We start from the raw sequence: 19,416 nt of genomic DNA, 5'->3' as shown, positions 1-19,416 counted from the left end.
CAATCATTTTTTCAGCTTTACTGACATATAATTGACAAAGAAAATTTAAGATATTTGAAGTGTACACTGTCATTTGATACAGGTATACATTGATTGTTAAAGGACTCCTCTCTTCTAGATAGTTAATACATCCATCACTTCACATATAATGTTCTCACTAGTATATATATACACACACACACACACACACACACACACACATGTATGTTGATAATATTTAAGTTCCACTCTTAGCAGTAGTCACCATGTAAACAACCATTTTATTTTGTTCATCATTTTGTAGGTCAGGAAGTTGGAAAGGGACTACCCAGGTAGTTTGCCTGCAGTTCATCTGGTGTCACTTGGGGGGACGGGCTGGCTGATCCTACAAGATGGCTCCTCACTACTGCTTGGCCTCAACGTGTGGCTTGGATTTTGCCTAGGATGGTGGTCTTAGGGTAGTTGTATTTCTTAAATGGCAGTTAGATTATGAGAGAGCAGGGCAGTAGCTACCAGGCCTCTTAAAAGCTAGGCCTGACATTGGCATGGCTATTACAGCATCATTTACACCTAACTCTATTGATCAAGACATTCACAGACCAGCAGAAACTGAAAGGGAGGAAAAAATAGACTCCAACTCTCAATGGGAGGAATAGGAAAGAATTTACAGCCATCTTTAATCTGCCCTAAGTAAAAGATCTATTAGGCATATACACCTGATAAACACAAAGATTTCCACCTCCCCTCCCACACATGGAAATACCAGCACCATGCTGAATCTTCAGTAGTTTGCAAATGTATTGGTTGCCTTAGATAAAAGTGAAGTGGTATTACACATATTGTGTGTAACTTTAACAACTTTTTTATATTTAATGGTCACAATAATCAGAATTCTTTAAAGTTTTATTCCTTCTTTGATTTGTACATGTGTATTTTATGACCAACATTTTGAGCTGCAGGAAGTGTGAACTATGCTTTTTATGACACATACTCGAGATCTTAAGAGCATTAAAAATAGTTTATTAATGCCCAGGGTATCATTCTACCTTACCTAATACCTTTGATTTACTAAAGTCACGAAAGTTATGTTGGCTTCTTTTATGGATGTAACTTTAGCCACATGATAAAGCATAGCTTTGTACAGGTGTTTTCACATGTCTGGTCCACTGAAATCTAAGAAATTCAGCCCTGGGGTCACAGAGAGAAGACGCAAAAGACATAATAAAAACCACATGTTAACCATTAATGTTCATTTACCAAATCCTACTTAAACTCTTGTATTCTCAAAGCTAATTTCATCCAGTTGCCTTTTAATTATAGTCACTTGCTCAGAGTTGCAAATATAATGACTTTTTAATGTATCTTGCACTGTTCTGTGTCCAATGTAGGGTGTAATCATGCAATTTATTCAGAGCTGGTGCATTAGGTAATTAAAACGCAAGCACACATGGATTTCTGCACATGCATAATCCACAGAAAAGAACCGACAAATTCCTTTTGTATAAAATTCTTTTTTAGATAGAATAGGATCGAAATTCTATGTCTACTAATGTATGTTGTCGCCAAGGTGAAATAAAAAACTCAAATATGACTGTTTGGGAGATATGTATACGTATCAGAGAATGAGATAAAAGAAACTAAAGTAGGAATACGTCTCAACACATTTTTAATTAATCACAGTCTTGGTGGATATAATTCTCAATGTAGGCTAGTGCTTCATTATCCAAGATGTTAGGACATGAACAGACCCTCAGTCTCCTGGCTCTTTTGGAGAAAGACAGGGAAAAAGTGACACTTAATTATCACTATTTAGAAAAACGATGAAATGATATAACAATTTTTAAAAATCTTTTAACGGTGATTACTTTTGGAGTAAGAGTTGATATATACATGGGTAACAAATATATATTTCTTTCAATGAGGAAATACTACTTTAGTGAAGTTGTTCACCTCATTTCACAGTAACCAGATTTTATGTAAAGACAAGTAATTAGCTGTTTTTAAATTATATATAATTTTGAGAACTTCATAATTAGTTTTTAAAAAGCATATTAAGCTATATTTTTAATTTATTCATTTCATAATTTATTAAGTGCCAACTAATTATGACCTATGTGTTAGAGATACCAAGAAAGTGATGGGCTCTGCCTCAAGATTTTCATTTTTCTGTGGAAATCCATTTCTCTGGTGTTACCTTCTGACTATTAATGTTTGGCCATAAAAAAGGAAAAAAAAGGATATGGGCCATGAATCCAAATACCAGAATGAAAACAGAAAACATTTGTTCATTAATCAGGATTTGGGTTTTGTAACATGCTGGTACCTGGAGACATGTGAAAATCTAGATGGACTGATTTCCATTTTCAGTTTTCTCTGGGTATGTGTTCATTCTTTTTCCTTAGAATACAAATGTGGAAAAGTATGTATTTCCTTTCCAAAACATTAACATTATTAAGATTTTAGACAACATATCTGCATTAGCTAATTTCCTTTTCTTTTTCAATTTCATCCACATGTCTTCTTCCTCTTATATTCTTAGCAGTTTTTGGGGTCTTCTTTGGGAAAGAGACAAAACAAACAGCTAGAAGACTAGCCAAGGAGCATCCTATTCCCAAGTCAGAGTTTAACTAAGCCTTGGAATCCAGACACACACTTTCTCAAACTGGTATTTCTTGTACATTTAAGCTTTAGGGTTGTAAATACTGAATTTGGGCTCCTCAGCTTCAGAAAGAATAATCTCCAGAAGTAGACCAGCCTCTACAAAGGGGAGGTCTATCTTGATCCCTCTGGAAGCCTGAGTCCCAGGTCTCAAGAGCCTGCTGCCTAAACCCTGCCACTGACTTTATCTAGTTTTGACTGCTCCCTATTTAATCCTGCCCTTTTGCTTAGCCTGTAGAGATTCTATGTCCTACTTCAACTCCTGAGGTAGAAATCCAGGACCATATCAAACATGTTAATGTCAAAGCAAAAACCAGACAAACGTATGCTCCATCATCTTGATCAAATACCAAATTCCTATCCTAAATTCTATACTCAGGTATCTGATTTAGAGGAAATTCCAAATTTATGAATGGATTATATATCCAATGTTCCTTTTGACTTAGAAACTCAGGACCCACATTCCTATAGAAATGATGGTATAAATGTCATACCAAATATAAATAAAAAATTAAGTTTCTATAATATTCCATAGTAAGTTTGCTCAATGAAGTCAAAATATAAGCCCTTCATTTCTTAATTTCTTTGAAGTCATGTGAATGTACACTTTGGCATTTCTCAAATCAAAATTAATCTTAAAGTTGATCTTACATAGTTCTGTTTTTTTCTGAAAAGCTGTTAAATTTATGGTATATACTATCATTACCTCCAACGGGGTCTTAAATCTTAACATCAAATATGGTATGTTAACTACTGAGTATTTATAATACTAATGTGGGGGGGTGCATTCCAAGTTTGATAGCTGCGTATGTTCTGCCCATCATAAGATTATTTCAATAAGGGATCCAGTTAATCCTTATATTGAAGCTGTAGTTTTTTTACTGGCCACCTCTGGACAAAACAATCCCTCCCCCTTATCCAGAATATTCTACCACTTTCTCTGAATTTTCTTGAACAGTATGTAAATATCTCAGATTCAGTCCCAGACTGTTTTATTAATTTTAATATCTATTAAAAATAACAAACCTCCTCCTACTCTGTGGCTTTCCTCTGGCTGTGGTCTTATTTCCCTCCCTTTATAGTCAGGGTTCCTTTAAGGATATTTGTGTACTTTCTACTGAATGAATAGAGGTATCATGATTTATGCAACCTGTTGCCTTTTAATGGTCATTTAATATATGAAGTTAATACTATTAAAATGTGCTTAATATCCTTGAACAAATATCTTTGTACATTCATCCAAATATTTCTGTAGAATACAATTCCAGAAATGAAATTATTTGGTCAAAGGAAATGCACATTACATGTTGAACTGTGTACCCCCCAAAATTTGTGTCAAAATCCTAGTCCCAGTACCCCAGAGTGTGGCCTTATTTAGACATGGGATCTTTATGGAGGTAATCAAGTTAAAATGAGGTTATTAGGTTGGGTTCTAATCCAGGATGACTGGTATCTTTGTAAGAGGGAACCTGGACATGGACGTGCAGAGGGAGGAGATGGGGACATAAGGGAAAACCTCCATATAAACACGAAGGTGACCATCTACACATCTACACATCTTCCTTCACGATACTGAAAAGGAACTAACCCTGAAAACACCTTGATTTTGGACTTCTCCCCGCCCCTCACCAATACTTAAATATTAATCTTTGCAATGTTTTGTGAGTTTCAAAGACAAATAAATGGTACTTCCTTTCAATACACACCTCTTTGATTTTTTAAATCCAGATTTAGCATATCTCTGGGATTTTATTTCCTTTTAAAACATCTAAAATGGAGTCCAGTGAATTGATAGTTCAAATAACCATTCAAATCTAGCTATATGATTTCAGTAGTTTTCTACAATGATAAAAAAAAGCGTTAGATATATTGAACAGATTGAACTTTTAAACATGTTTAACTACTCATTCACTTCCTGAGAATCTACTGCAAAATTTTCATTCTCTAGGATTATCACACGTTGCATGAAGTTTATTCCTAAAAGGCAAAAGCTAAACAATTGGAAAGTTCACACTAAAAACAAAGTTAATTTCATATTTATAGCATGTGAAACAAGTCCCATATCCAGTAATCCAATTCATAGTGTATTGAGGATTATGCTTTGGAGTAAATTTATTACTGACCTTCTTGTTGGACACACTGTAATTCTATACAGTGTTCTAAAACGTTGTCACAAGCTATCGGAGCACTGCAGTACATAAAACAAAAATATGTCATGTAGGGTTGCAACTGCTTTAAAAAGTTCTTTCCTGGAGACAATAATAAGGCACATTTGTCCCCAAATCACTTATCCTGTTAAAGGATTATTTTCCATCTTCTATTTCATTGATTTTTATTGGTCTTTGTATGAGTTAAGATGTGAACTTTCAGGTTATTTGACTGAATAAACCTCTTGTGACAGCTTTCAAAGGGACACACAAAACGTTTCTCCCCAGTGTGGATGCGGACGTGTGTACGCAAATTGTAGTCCAGGGAAAAGCGTTTTCCGCACCCTTCAAAAGTGCACCGAAATGGCTTCTCTCCAGTATGAACCAGAAAATGTCTTTTTAGTTTTGAACTCTCATTGAATGCTTTCCCACATTCTGCACATACGTGATCTCGAGGACCATGGACAAGGAGATGCTTTCGCAGGGAAGCCCTGTTCTTCAACTTTTTTGGGCATCCACTGTGAGGACAAACAATTCTTTCTGGAGCCTCATATTCCTTATCTTTTGTTGGCTTCTTTCTAGCAAATTCTGTAGACTGTTTAGGATCTGATAAGTCAGTGCTGTGTATTCCTCCAAGAGGAAGCTTCTTGCCTATTACGTACTCGGAATACTCAAGCTGTGAATTCTCTCTAACAGTCTGTTGAGGAAGTTCTTGTTTTGCCCCCTTTTGTGCGCATTTCAAGGATTTTTCTAGAAGCGACCTTGCTGTGAGAACCTGTTGCGAAAGCTCTTGTTCTGATCCTTCTTCTGGGTAGTCAGGGGACTTAATTGAGTCTCCTTCCAGAATGGGTTCGGAAAACTCACCTCTTATTATGCATTCTATGTAACAGTCAGAGAAGGAGTCTTCTCCAACAACCAGATGGCTAGTCTCAAAGAACATACCTTCATCTTCTAAGGCCCATGTTGTGTCGAGAAGTTCCTGCTGGACTGGCTGTGGCTTAGATGGCCTTGGCTTATCCCTCCCGAAGGCTCTTTTACCCGGGCCTTTCTGCGCACAAGTCTTTGCCTTCTTCTTCATTTGCTGGTCCATAGTGTCCTGCTTGCTTCTTCCTTGAATATCTGCACCAGGATATATCAACCACTTCCAAGTGACAGTGATCTGAGTAAGTTGTCTTCAGCAGAAACCTCCTTTGAGAAAGTAACCTTTAGATAAAATATATTCCAACTTTAGAACCACTGTCAGAAAATGACCTCAAAAAATGACCTGAAATTCAGTTTTCAATAACGAAATGGTTGCATTTGCTTCTTCTCTGACAAACCCAAGAAAGTAAGAGAAAGAACTGTGACATAGGATATAGGTCATAACTGTATCTTATGTGGGTATCCCCACAAATTATCTGAGTCTCCAATTGACCACCTAATGTTACTGGGCACTCACTATGTCCTAGCCCTACTATAGGCTACTCATGGGTTGAGATACATCAGTTAAGTGGACATACAAAAAAAAAAAAAATCTAAGCCTCCTGGAGTATACATTCTCGTGAAAAGAAAATATTACATGCCACCCGTTAAAAGGTAAAGTGCTACTCTGGGTGTTGTATGAATTCTACTCCAGAAACCAATATTACACTATGTTAACTAACAAAATTAAAGAGAGCGAGAAAAAAAAGCAGCAGCCCTATGTAAGATGCAGCAAATTCTTTCCTACAATTTTATAAGGATGGAGGATGGACTTCAAAGCAGAAAGCAACAACAAAAGCATTAATTCTAATCTTCCTCGTTTTGAAATCATACTTATAATCAAACTTTGTCTTCAGTTTCCTTTACCTGATCAGCCCTAACTCACTGTTATTTGACTAACTGTTCATGTAAGAAACTTCCCCATCTATGAAACCTAAATTACAGATAAGCCTTAAAAACTGAAAACAAAACTAAAAAGGTAAAGTGTACAGAATAAGCAAAGGGGCTGGTAGAAGGGAGTTCACAGTGTTAAATAGGGAGCTCAGGCAGGCCTTGACTGAGGTAGCAGCAGCTGACTAGAAACCTGAAGGGAGTGAGGGTTGCCCACTGTGTAACACTGCTTGAAATTCAAGTGAAATAATGCGTATAAAGGACTTAGTAGAGATCATGGCACAGAGCTAATGCTGAACGCTCACATGAGCGAGTGTTATGTTACCTTTAAGTTTATGTTGGGTCCTGGGATATGCCAGATACGATCCTAGACCCAGGGCAGCATTTTTTTTTTTAATTTAATAAAGAGCCAGATTGAAGCTTTGTGGACCCCATGGTCTATACCATAACTGTTCAACTCTGCTTTTGCACGGAAGCAGCCATGTATGATTCAGAGGAGGAGCATGGCTGTGTTCCAGTGAGTAAGCAGAGGTTGGACCTGACCCACGTGTAGTTTCTATTTCTTCAGAAGATGGAGATTCAGAGGAAAAAACACACGAGATCCATGCATTTCCATGCCCAGGGGAGTTTGGCCTTGAATACTTTTCTTTTTTTTAAAAATCTAAAAGCAACATTTACCATGAATATGTTATAATCTAGGAAGCCTTTTGCTTAATGTTACCGTCGTGTGCCTTACAGAATGAATATCTCTTTAATTTTGTTGTCCTGATGTCCTGCTGTAGGAACAAAAATAAATCCTTTTTAAAAAGGAGTAAATGTGAAAGTAATGGAGAAAAAATTAACAGCTTGAAAATATTTTTAAATAGCTACATTTAAAAACACCACCTCAAAAGAATCATGCTATTTAGTTTTGGCAAAAATATACACAGCATCAAAACAAAACATGTTTTTCAGTTGCTATGGGAAGAGTTTGAAATACCTTCTTAAACATATATATAATATATAAATAAATGTTTTATGTAAATTAGTTTTAAAATACATAAATTATAAATAAATTATATATACAATACACAAATATTTAATATATATACATTGCTAAGGGAAGAGTTTTGAATTTCTTCTTAAACATTTGTATATATAATATATAAATATAATATTTCTATATAATATATATACAGACATTTAAGAAAAACTTAAAACACTCTTTCCTTAGCAACTGAAAAGCATGGTTTGTTTTATTCCATGTATTTTTTTTTCCCCCAAAAGTAAATGGAAGAATTCTTCTGAGGTATTTTTAAATGTGGCAATTTAAAAGTATTTTCAGGCTGTATGGGGCATCTGGGTGGTTTGGTCCGTTGAGCCTCCAAGTTTTGATTTTGGCTCAAGTCATCATCTCAGGGTCAAGAGATCAAGCCTTTCTGGGGCTCTGTGCTCAGTGTGGAGTCTGCTTAAGATTCTCTCCCTCTCCCGGTGCCCTCTCCCCCAACTCACACTCTAAAAACAAAAACAAAAAGACTCATACACACATAAAAACACATATATTTTCAGGCTGTATATATACAATGTTAAATGGTACAAGTGTTATTATTTATTCTTTCTTTTAAAAAGGTGAAATAAACCGGGGGACTATATTCAGGAAAATTTGCCTAACAAAATCTTGTTCACCTAGCTAAAAATAATTCTTTACTTTTTTTTTAATATTAATGAACGTAACATCTTTGGAACAAAATCACTAGCAATCGCTCTAACGTTTGAGTAGGACAATACAAAAACCCCCCACTACATTTAAAATAACCATAATTTGATTGATTCCAGCTTTTCTTTCCAAATTTATGTCTATCTCCAACTCTTTTTTAACCACAATAAACTCTCCCTCCAATAAAGTGCCACACTCTTTTCCCTGTCAATAAAATACTACCCACCCTCACTCCTTCCCTTAGTGTGCGCGCGCGCGCACACGCACACACACACACTTATTTCTCATCCATATTTCTGAACTCTGCTTAAACATCACTTCCTCAGGCAACCTTCCCTTGATTCTTAGGCTCATTTAGGTCCCCTAGCTCAGTGTTTCCCTAGCTTCCTATTTTATACTGAACAGAGCCTCTGGTATTGATTACTTAAGGTCTGACTTACCTACTAGACTGTAAGCTCTGCTAGTGCAAGGTTCTCTTCTGTTTTATTCACATGTCACAGGACTTAGTACATTTGTCTAATGAAATGAACTGATGAATATGCATTAATAATCATACTGGTGATACCGATTTAGCAAACCTATGCAATTAATTTACTACAAAATTATGTGGGACTTTGAAAACACTTAATGTAGAAGTGCAAAAAGTTGGTTATCAGTCATGCCAAGATGTTACCTAGAAGGACATTTCTTATGAGATCAAGGTTAAAAGAGGTATTTCTTGATGAACTTATGCAGCCGTTACTTTTCTAAGCTAGATTCTTATTTGCCAGATCTCTGAGTATTACACCATTTCCTGCACAACATTCAAGTTTGTGAGAATGACATATAAAATTGAAATAGTAATTTATTAATTTATAATGGGAAAATCCTGTTTATATGACAAGTACATTCTCTGTTCGTGGATAAAACTACTTGGAAAATGTACTGGGTAAACACAGTTTTAAGAGAAAATCTGGATATTAAACAAATACATAATGGTATGAGAGTAATATAATTTTATAGTTCTCCAACTGGAATAGAAATACTTCCAGGGGTGCATTTACTTATTCAGTCATTTGACAAATATTTAAGAGTGAACATTGTTCTAGGTGCTGACCCTAGAGCGTTAAAAAGATACTAAGTTCCTGGTTTTTATCTGTGTGAGATATAAATGTAAATAAAGTGTTTGTAAAATGGTAAATAAAATATTTTAAAGTTGAGAAAAACGCTATTAAATAAAAGCAATTAGGGTGCGAGAGGGAAAGGAAATGGGGGGGGCCATCTTGGGAAGAATGTCTGGAATGGCTTCCAAGGAGAGGGCATGAGGCGGAGAGCTGAAAAAGGAAAGTACCAGCCAGTGGAAAGAGATGGGAGAAGAGTGTTCTTTCCAGGCTGCAGCAGGGAGTACAACGGGATTAACCTGCTGGAGGACACAGGAAGCCATGTTTATTACTCACTATGGCTGGCGGAGACCAGAGTGGTCAGAGATAAGGTTGAGGACCTTGCAGAATCCAGTGAGCCAGGGGAGCCATTTGCATTTCTTTCACAAACCAGTGGGAGCCATTACAGGGGTTTCTTTCAAACCAGGAAAAAGCCTTTTCTGCTGAGGTTAAAATGATCACTGTTTAGGCGGGTGAGTGGAGAATAGACCTCCGGAGGCAAGGGTGAAAGCAGAAAACTCCCTTGGGGTATTTAACAATCCAGATAGAGTGCAGTTGGTTTGGAGCAGGTGGTGGTGGTGGAGATGAAATGGCGGGAGGGAGACCGGGAAAACAGAACCTTGTAAACTTGATGAGGACTGGATAAAGGGAGTAAGGCAAATGGGGGAATCAGTAATGAGGAAGTGGTCCTAGGTTTTTTGCTGCAGTAATTGGGCGGATGGTAGTGTCACTTGCAGAGATAATTGGAGGGAAGAAGGGAAGACAGGTATACTCTCTTGATTTAATAATGTGAACATTTTAAGACTTGTAAAAACTGTGAACATTTTAGTACAAACATTTTAAAACAAAATAGATCTAGCCATTTGTTGCAGTGAAATATAATGTTTATATGAAATTTTTAAACAAAATTTTAAGAATGTGACTTTAAGGAAATTTCAACCAGGCATTTACTTTCAAGAAAAGATACTTTTCTCCTTTATCTGTTTTAAAAGTTTGAGGCCAGTGGCCCAAGACAGCTATACTCAAGGCGGTCTAAACCCTAGAAGTGTCCTGGCCAAGGTCCCTTCCCCACCTGGTTCTAGGATGATAAAACGCTTCCCGTCCATGGTTTTCAAAACCTTTGAACAGGACCCATGTTAAAAATACATTCTAAGTAGTGAACTCAGTACACACCCTTTGTCCCATATGTGGAAAAAAGCGAAGCTCCATGAAGCCAGACTTACCCACGCTGCCGAGATGAACTCTGATACCTCCTGCTCCACCTGCTTCCAGGAGTAAGACGAGTAAGACAAGAAGACGCTGCCCCTCGCGCCCCGACGGCAGCCGGAATCCACCCCGCGTAACCCCTGCCGGTTAGACTCGCCCTCTTTTTGATGGACACATTCAAATTAGGCTACGCCTGCATTTCAGCGCTGCATTGATTAGAATTGCGCAGGAAGCTCCGCCGAACCTTTAACGATAAGGCTATCAGGTGGCAGTGGGAGGGGCGGCGGGGTGTGGCTCTCTCCGCCCAGGCCGGGAGCGGGGTGGGGGGGGGGCCTAGACCCCGCCCCTAGCGGTCACCTTCAGCTGAGAGCCCACCCTGCGGGGGTGGCTCCTCCCCCAGCGCCTCAGTTCTGGGCCCTCGGCACGTGGGCAGACCCCTTTGAATCGCAGTCGCGCAGCTTCCGCCGGCAGTAGGCGCTCAGTAGGTGTGTGTGGAGCGGAGGGACGTCGGTATCGTCGTATTTACACGGTGCTTTCGAGGAGGTGGACGCCCCGCCGTGGAGGCAGTTTTTATCCTCCGGGAGTAGAGGCTCACCCAAAAGCAGACGGCGCCTCGTCCTGCACGCTCTCTTGCCCTCCCCCAGCCTCCACTCCCCACCCCGCTCTACCTCCACTCACAGAATTACTGCCTGCTCTTTTTCAGCCGTTCGTGTGCCTGTCCATGTCCCTAAAGGTAACACAACTCACTTTGAAAGCCGCGGTCAGTCAGCGCTCGCCGTGGGCTGTGGTCTAGCGAAGCTGAGTAGTTCGCGTAAGCACACAGACCATGGAAAACAAAAACCCAAATCAATGTTTAAAAACCTCTTAAATTTTACTTGAAGCCTGTCTGCAATTCACATATATATCAGGGAGCTGTGCTCCATGCTATTTTTTTAAAAATCTGTTAAGAATAAATATCAATTGTGAGATGGGAAAATAAAAGATCATTTCCAGTGGGGGAAATATGTAAACTGTTTTTCTACAGTATTATTCCCCCATCTCTCCCCCAGTAGGCATACCAGATCCTCATCCATATGAAATTGAAATTCCATAAAGCCTCCTTGCTCCTTACATTGGAACTTATCATTTGTAGGTGAGTTTCTGAAGGCAGAAATTGTGAGAAACTACTCTCCTGTTCTCTATGGTGCCTTGCTGTGGTCTGTGTACACTGCATGGGCAGGTTTTCTGACCAGGTTTTCAGCAGACTTTTTTTTTTTTTGGTGATAAAAATGTTAATGTTTCAATAGAAACACCACTTCAAGAATCCTAACAGACCATTTTTCCAGCCTTTAAATGACAATGTCATTGGTCTTTGAAAGTCCCTCTCCTCACTGGAGGTATCTCTCTTTCTCTTTCTATATAATCATCATCATTATTTATATACATAAATAAAAAGATAAATAAGTGACATGTAATCATTTATATATAATTTAAATGTATAGATAATATATATTAACAAACATGTCTTATATAATATATAAATATAAATTATATATAAATGATTATATATCATTTATTTATATCTTTAATATATATATAAAAGATAATGATGGTGATACATATAGAGAAAGATACACACACTAGCTGAAGCTGAAGGTCCTTTCTTTCATCTAATTCACCCTTTTGTTATCAGTCCCTTAACTGTTGAAACACTATATACAATCAGCAAGATTAATTTATAATCCCTTCCTCACTGCTGATTCAGTCTGTTCACTTGGTTTGTGTTAGTGTGACTGTGTCTGAGAACTGGAGACACCATGTTTAGAAAATCTAAATTTACATTTCGCACTCCACCTTCTACATAAATTATTTTTGCTCCCATTTTGTTTTAGCTTTCCTGAAGAAGTAAACCAAAAGGAAGGAACTCATCTGTTGTCATAAGAACTGAGCTCAAAGGCAATTCTCCAAAATGAGTTAGGGAACCAATTAAACCATGCAACAAAAGTGGGCTGCCTTTTGAAATTGGTACAAAGAGAATGGTGCGTGGAAACAAGTTAATTTTTTGGATTGCTGGAACTTTAGTCATAGCAATTCTTCTACAAATAACATCCTGGCTAGTTTTTAAAAATTGTATTTTGAAAATATATTTCTGTCTTACAAACCAATATTTTCCCTAAAAAGCTTGGAATATGAAAACTATTAATATGCTTTAATTCATTCAACACATATTTAAGTTTTTTCCCCAGACAGACCACTGTTCTAGGCCCTGAGGGTATGCATCCCTGGCCTTTCTGAAGTTTGTAAGCTGAAATTGCATGGCAGGAACTAGGGTGAGGAAAATAACTGTCAGTTTTCCCTGCAGCAAAATTTAGAGTGCCAAAAAATTCAGTAATTAGTAATAGCTTAATGAAAAAGTTTTTAATGAAATATTTTTAAAAATAAAAATTAGTGAGGGGCGCCTCAGTGGCTCAGTTGGTTAAGCGTCCAACTCTTGATTTCAACTCAAGTCATTTTCTCAGGGTCCTGGGATCGAGCCCCATTTGGGGCTCTGTGATCTGTGGGGAGTCCTCCCAGGATTCTCTCCCTCTCCCTAAGCCCCTCCCCCTCCTTAGGCTCTCTGTCTCTAAAAATAAATAAATAAATCTTTCAAAAAATAAAATGAAAAACAAAAATTAGTGCAAGAATCCATGGTGAACAAATATAAAAAATTCAAATAAAGACAGACAACTAAATAATCATGGTTTGTAAATGTCAAATGCAGCTATTGTTAGGACAATGAAGGATAGGTATTTGGTATCATGGGAGCCCATAACAGGAGGCTGTAATGGAATCTGGAAGTTCACGGAAGGTTTCCCTAGAGCTGCTGTGATTTGAAGGCAGGTCAGAGGGCAGAATCCTCCACCCCCCTTAACAGTAGAGGGAATAGCTATTTCAGGAGGGAGAGCAAGAGGGGATATGCAGTGCCGGACTCCTGGGGCTTGTAGGCCCTAGTGAAGAGTTAGATGCTCATCCCAAGAGCAACGGGAATGGACTATTACAAGAAAGCGTACTTTATACATAAGTGCATACTAACCTTAAACTTGTAAACTTGTTTCATTGTTGGAGCTTCAGTCTGTGTGTGATCTAGCTAATAGTAGTTGAATACTTTATGTGCATTTACTCATTTTATCTAGAAATCAAATTTATAAAATGATTATTACTATTATTATCATCATTTTATATGCATTTAAAGATGATAACTCTGAAGCACCAAGAAAGCAAGAACGTAAACTAAATAAGTGGCTAAACTCAAATTAGAACTCAGGGTTACAGCACCTGTTAGAATGGCCTTCATCAAAGAGACAGGAGATAACAAATGCTGGGCTAGAGATACCCTTGTGCATTATGGCTGGGATTGTAAATTGGTGCAGCCACTGCAGAAAACAGAATGGAGGTTACTCAAAAAATTAAAAATAGAACTACCGTATGACCCAGCAGTTCCACTTCTAGAAATATATCCAAGGGAAATGAAAATATTAACTTGAAAAAATATCTGTACCCCCATGTTCATAGCAGTATTATTCACAATAACCAAGATGTGGACTAACTCAAGTGTCCATAGATGGATGAATGGATAAAGAAGTGGTGTATGTATATATAATGGAATATTACTCAACCATAAAAAAACAAGGAAACCCTATCATTTTTGACAACATGAATGGAACTTGAAGGCATTATGCTAAGTGAAGTCAGAAAAAGACAAATACTGGTAGCACTTATATGTGAAATATTAAAAAAAAAAAAAAGAAACGAAAAAGAGATCAGACTTGTGGTTACCAGATGCAGAGAGTGGGAGGAGGAAGAATTGGAGGAAGGTGATCAAAAGGTTCAAACTTGCAGTTATAAGATAAATAAGTACTAGGGATGTAACATGTGACATGATGACTATAGTTAACACTGAGGTATGGGAAAGTTAGGAGAGTAAATCCTGAGAGTTCTCATCACAAGGAGAAATTCTTCTTCCCTTTTTTCTTTTCTTTTCTTTTTATTGTATCTATATGAAAAGGTGGATGTTAGCTAATCCTTTGTGGTAACCATTTCACAAATCATCATGCTGTACGTCTTGAACTCATTCAGTGATGTTTGCTAATTATTTGTCAATAAAACTGCAAAAAAAACCTCAAGTGAGCTTAATTCTTTGAGATATAGCATTTTACATTATATTATGGCATTTTAGAAATGCCATGATTTTATCTTTTATAAAAAGTCTTTTGTACTGTTTTTTCTGTCCTTTATAATGCCTATTTACATACTTATGTGATTTTGATAGCAGCCTTATGAATTGTTATTACCCATTTTATGGATAAGGAAATAGAAAGTCAGTAATGACAAGTGCCTTCTTCAAAGCTATGCAGGTATTAGTTTATGGGCCAAAGTTTAGACCCCAAGTCTTGCTGTCTTGATGTAAAGTCTAAAGGTAAAGTTAATTTTTTCAAGTTCAGTCAATTGTTTACAGAGCTTCTCTACAAAAAAAAAAAAAAAAAAAAAAAAAAAAAAAAAAAAAAAAAAAATCCAGTTAATAATATGTAAGTTTCTCTTTGGAATTCGAGATCTTAGTAGATTATGACTCTTTAGAGGGAATACCAAAGCACATTTTGATTCTGCACTTCTTTTAAAGGTAGCTGTAACTGATAAATAACATTCTATTAGTTTCAGGTGTGCAGAGTGATTCTGTATATACGCTTGATCTTAGCCAAAAGGCCGAGAAGCGATAGAGTGATTCTATATGTAGACAGTGACGTGATCACCACAGTAAATCCAGTTAATAGCCTTCACCACAAAGTTACATTTTTTTTTCCTGTGATGAGAACTTTAAAGATTTATTTTCTTAGCAATTTTAAAATATATAATATAGTATTATTAATATTAGAGTCACCGGTCTGTACGTTACATCCCCAGGACTTGTTTATTTTAAAACTGGAAATTATACCTTTTGATCCCATTCACCCACAGGTGGCAGTGGGGGGTGGGAGAGATGGGTGAAGGTAGACTCTACGATTTTCTTTTTGTTTTTTTTTTACATCTAACTGGAAGCTGTTTGGTTCTTCACACTGACAGGAATGGGACTTGTCGTTATATTGTCATACATTCCAACAGTCTTTGTGCTCTTTAGATGAAAGCTATAACCACACAAACATTGTCATGCTTCATTTTCTCTGGGAGGATTCAGCTATGGGCCTAAGTGGGGGACCTTAATGCTGTTTTTCAGACTTCATGTTCTCTTTGAGCTTTGGCAGTGATTTGTGAATGTTATTATTTGGCAGTTTCATAAGATCCTTTTTTCCTATTAAGAATGTACTATTCACATAACCTCCCTTCCTACTAAAGAACCTATTAAGATTGGGTTCATCTGAAGAATTTTCAGGGCTTCCTCTAACTTATATTAGATCCTCTCTTATCCTTTCCCATAAAAAAATATTTGAGTCAACCACAGATTGCATGGTCTTTGAAAAAACTTTTATTTGGAGATACTTTTGGGTTTATGAAAGATTTGCAAAGATGATACAGAGAGTTCTCATATATCCCTTCACCTAGCTTCACCTGATGCTGATGTCTTACACAACCAATGCACATTTTGTAGAAATGTTAATGCACATCTTAAGAAACCAACATTGTTACAATACTATTAACAAAATTTTATTTGGACTTCACCAGTTTTTCTGTGAATCTCCTTTAAAAAAAATCAGTTCTATGGGGCGCCTGGGTGGCACAGCGGTTGAGCGTCTTCCTTCGGCTCAGGGCGTGATCCCGGCGTTCTGGGATCGAGCCCCACATCAGGCTCCTCCGCTATGAGCCTGCTTCTTCCTCTCCCACTCCCCCTGCTTGTGTTTCCTCTCTCGCTGGCTGTCTCTCTCTGTCGAATAAATAAATAAAATCTTTAAAAAAAAAATAAAATATAAAAAAAATCAGTTCTAGGATCCAGTCCAGATGTTATTTTGCATTTAGGGTATGGTTGATGAACAGACATGAGCTCCACAATCTAATTCCAGTTCCAGCCCAGAAAATGCAGTGTATGGCATGGGATAACCTAACACCACTCCTCCCTTAAAATTCACCACCAACCCTGACTCCAAGTTTATATCTCTTTCAAGACTCAAGAATCATACCTCTCAGAAAATCTTTTGGAAACTCAATGCCGTCTCTCTCTCTATAGAATTACCTTGGCTTTTAGAAATATATTCTATAACACATACTCAGCTATTTAACATTGCCTTTAGAGTTCTTTTGTATCTGTAATGTGGTAAGTGGAAAACCAGTAAAATGTACATTTGTACAAGAGAAAATCGTTATGGCACATTGGATCCTCCAGGCTTTTTAAAGTCTATATACTCTAATTCAAAAAACAGTAGAACATTTTGGTTACTGTTTTGTATTATTTTTGAAGTGATAAAAATAAATGGTGAAGTTTAGCATATAAGTAATACTGGTTCTGCCTTATATGGATTGTAGATATAATTGTGAAAGATAAAATAATACAACTTTAGAAAGGAAATGGGAAAACATCTTTAATTTGGGCTTGGGAAAGATATATTAATACACAAAAAGTACTGAATATAGGGTGCTTGGGTGGCTCAGTCGGTTAAATGTCCGACTCTTGATTTTTGCTCAGATCATGATCTCAGGGTGGTGAGTTCAAGCCTGGCATGGGGCTCTGAGCTCAGAGGGGAGTCAGTTTGAGAGTCTCTCTCCCTCTCCCTCTGCCCCTCCCCCCCAGCTTGTGCATGCTCTCTCTCTCACTCTCTCTCTCTCTCAAAAAAAATTGAATTTAAAGAAAAAATGATAAATTGCATGAGATTGAAATTATGAAATTTAAAAGGCAGCACTGAAAGAATAGGGCGTACCACAGTGACCTTTTAAGAAGGTAAATGAGATGCCACTTCCTGCAAGGGCTTTCCAGCTCCCTTAGAAAAAAGTTCAATCCCTTCCTATCTTAGCAGGCAGCCAGTGGTGTGGCCTGTACCAACCACCTCCTGTCTCAGCTGCACTTATTTTCCCTCAAGCCTAACCTTTCTTCCTGGTTCTTCTACGACCATGCCAGGCTCACCGGCAGGATTTTTGCACTTGTCTGTCTTCTGTGTGAAATTCTCTGCCCAGTTTATCACAAGCCTGGTTCTTCGCTTCATTCTGGTTTCAGCTTCAGTGGTAGGTTGGGGCCAGTGTACATAAATCTCCTCAAATTCTATCATCTCTGCATGATTTATTTTCTTCGTAGAGAGGGCATTAACCTCTCCTGTGCTGGCAGAAGGAGAAAAGAGAGGCAGCTTAGGACCAGATTTCAACTGCTTCCGCTTAGAAGTGCAGTCTGTACATAGGAAAGGGTGAAAGAGAAAGTAGTGGATTTTCTCCAGAGCACTCACCAAGTTTCTTTACTTCTACTGGGACTTTTTCTTTGGGTGAATGTGGAAAGTAATGGCAGAGGTTCCTGAGTGTAGTTTTACTCTTTTCTACAAGAAGGAGCCAAGAAATTACTGCTGTGGTAGGATTCTAAAAGTGTGTCTTGCTGGCCCAATCCAGGAGTCCTTAGAGCCTGGGAATGGGTCTCAGATGTGCCTTTCTGTGTTAGAATCCCTTGTAGTCTCTAGGATGGGATTTCTCCTTTCCTTAGCTTCTAGAGTTTCACCCAGAAAAGTCAGTAATAAAATTCAGGAGAGGAAAGTATTTTAAGAAATTGTCAAAAAAAGAATTCTCAAACCCCAAGGGAAAATAATTTTAACTCTGGGAACTGGAGGGACCATACTCTTGGATCCCCTTTTCGGAGCTCTTCCCCACGTGTACCCACGCTCTCCTAATTCTTGACCAGCATCATATTCTTACCCTCTGAGCCCTGTGAGTTAAATCTCCGTAATGTTCCCAAATATTGTTTCCTTTCTCTGTCTGTGCCTTGTATGTACCTCCTCTGTCTACAGTCCTCTTTGGGTTCCATTTCAGGGTATTGAATTGCTTTTTTGTTCATTTGATAACTTCCTCCTTTGAGTAGGTTCAGAGAGAAAGTAAATTATATATTTAATATCTTTTCAGCATTGCCATTTTAACTATTTCTAATGACATTGAATGGCTTATCCTTTCTCAAACAAAGAGGTCTCTGGGCATTTATGTCTCCTCTATGTAAGTGCCAGGACTTCTAAACTGACCTCTCTGCAGCCACTCTCTTGTCTTTCCAATCCATTGTTTCTATGACAACCACTCATTTTCCTGAACACTGATGAGATGATATCTTTTACCTCTGTGACAATTTTGAATAGGTCCTAAAGCATACCAACGCCCCCCACCCCCAAAGTGCAAAGTCATTAGCATGCCTTTTGAAATCCTCCCCAGTCTGGTTCCCATCTCTTTTTCTCTTTTTCCCCTCTACATATTAAACTATTCCAGAGTTCTTCCATCTGTGGTGTCTTGTCCAGATGTGGGCCGCTGCCTGTCATGAGCTAAGAAAGGATTTCACATTTTTAAATTATTGAACAGAAAACCAAAAGACATTGAAGATTATACGAAATTAAAAGTTCATTAACCTGGAACAAAGTATTATTGGAACAGAGCCATGCCCATCCATTTGCCATCGGATGTGGCTACTTCGTGTATTCTGGCAGAGTTGAATCACTGTGACACAAAACCTAACATATTTGTTATCTGGTCCTTTACAGAAAAAGTTTACTGACCCCTGGGCTATTCCATTTTCCCTGAATAGGGCCAGTTCATTTACAAAATTCTACTGTTGTTTATGTGT

The 19,416-nt window shown here is 37.8% G+C and overlaps 1 protein-coding gene across 1 annotated transcript; it reads right to left on the bottom strand.

The window, feature by feature from the left end:
• Positions 1–353: 353 nt before the first annotated feature.
• On the bottom strand, positions 354–6,291 carry ZFP42 (ZFP42 zinc finger protein). The gene has a single exon (XM_057303430.1). The coding sequence runs from the start codon at positions 5,872–5,874 to the stop codon at positions 4,960–4,962; it is 915 nt and encodes a 304-aa protein (XP_057159413.1). The 5' UTR covers positions 5,875–6,291; the 3' UTR covers positions 354–4,959.
• Between the last annotated feature and the right edge of the window lie 13,125 nt (positions 6,292–19,416).

Source organism: Ursus arctos, unplaced genomic scaffold (genome assembly GCF_023065955.2).
Source record: "Ursus arctos isolate Adak ecotype North America unplaced genomic scaffold, UrsArc2.0 scaffold_27, whole genome shotgun sequence".
Taxonomy (NCBI): Eukaryota; Metazoa; Chordata; class Mammalia; order Carnivora; family Ursidae; genus Ursus; species Ursus arctos.
Note: the sequence above shows the minus strand (reverse complement) of the source record. Positions and strands in the feature narration are given on the sequence as shown.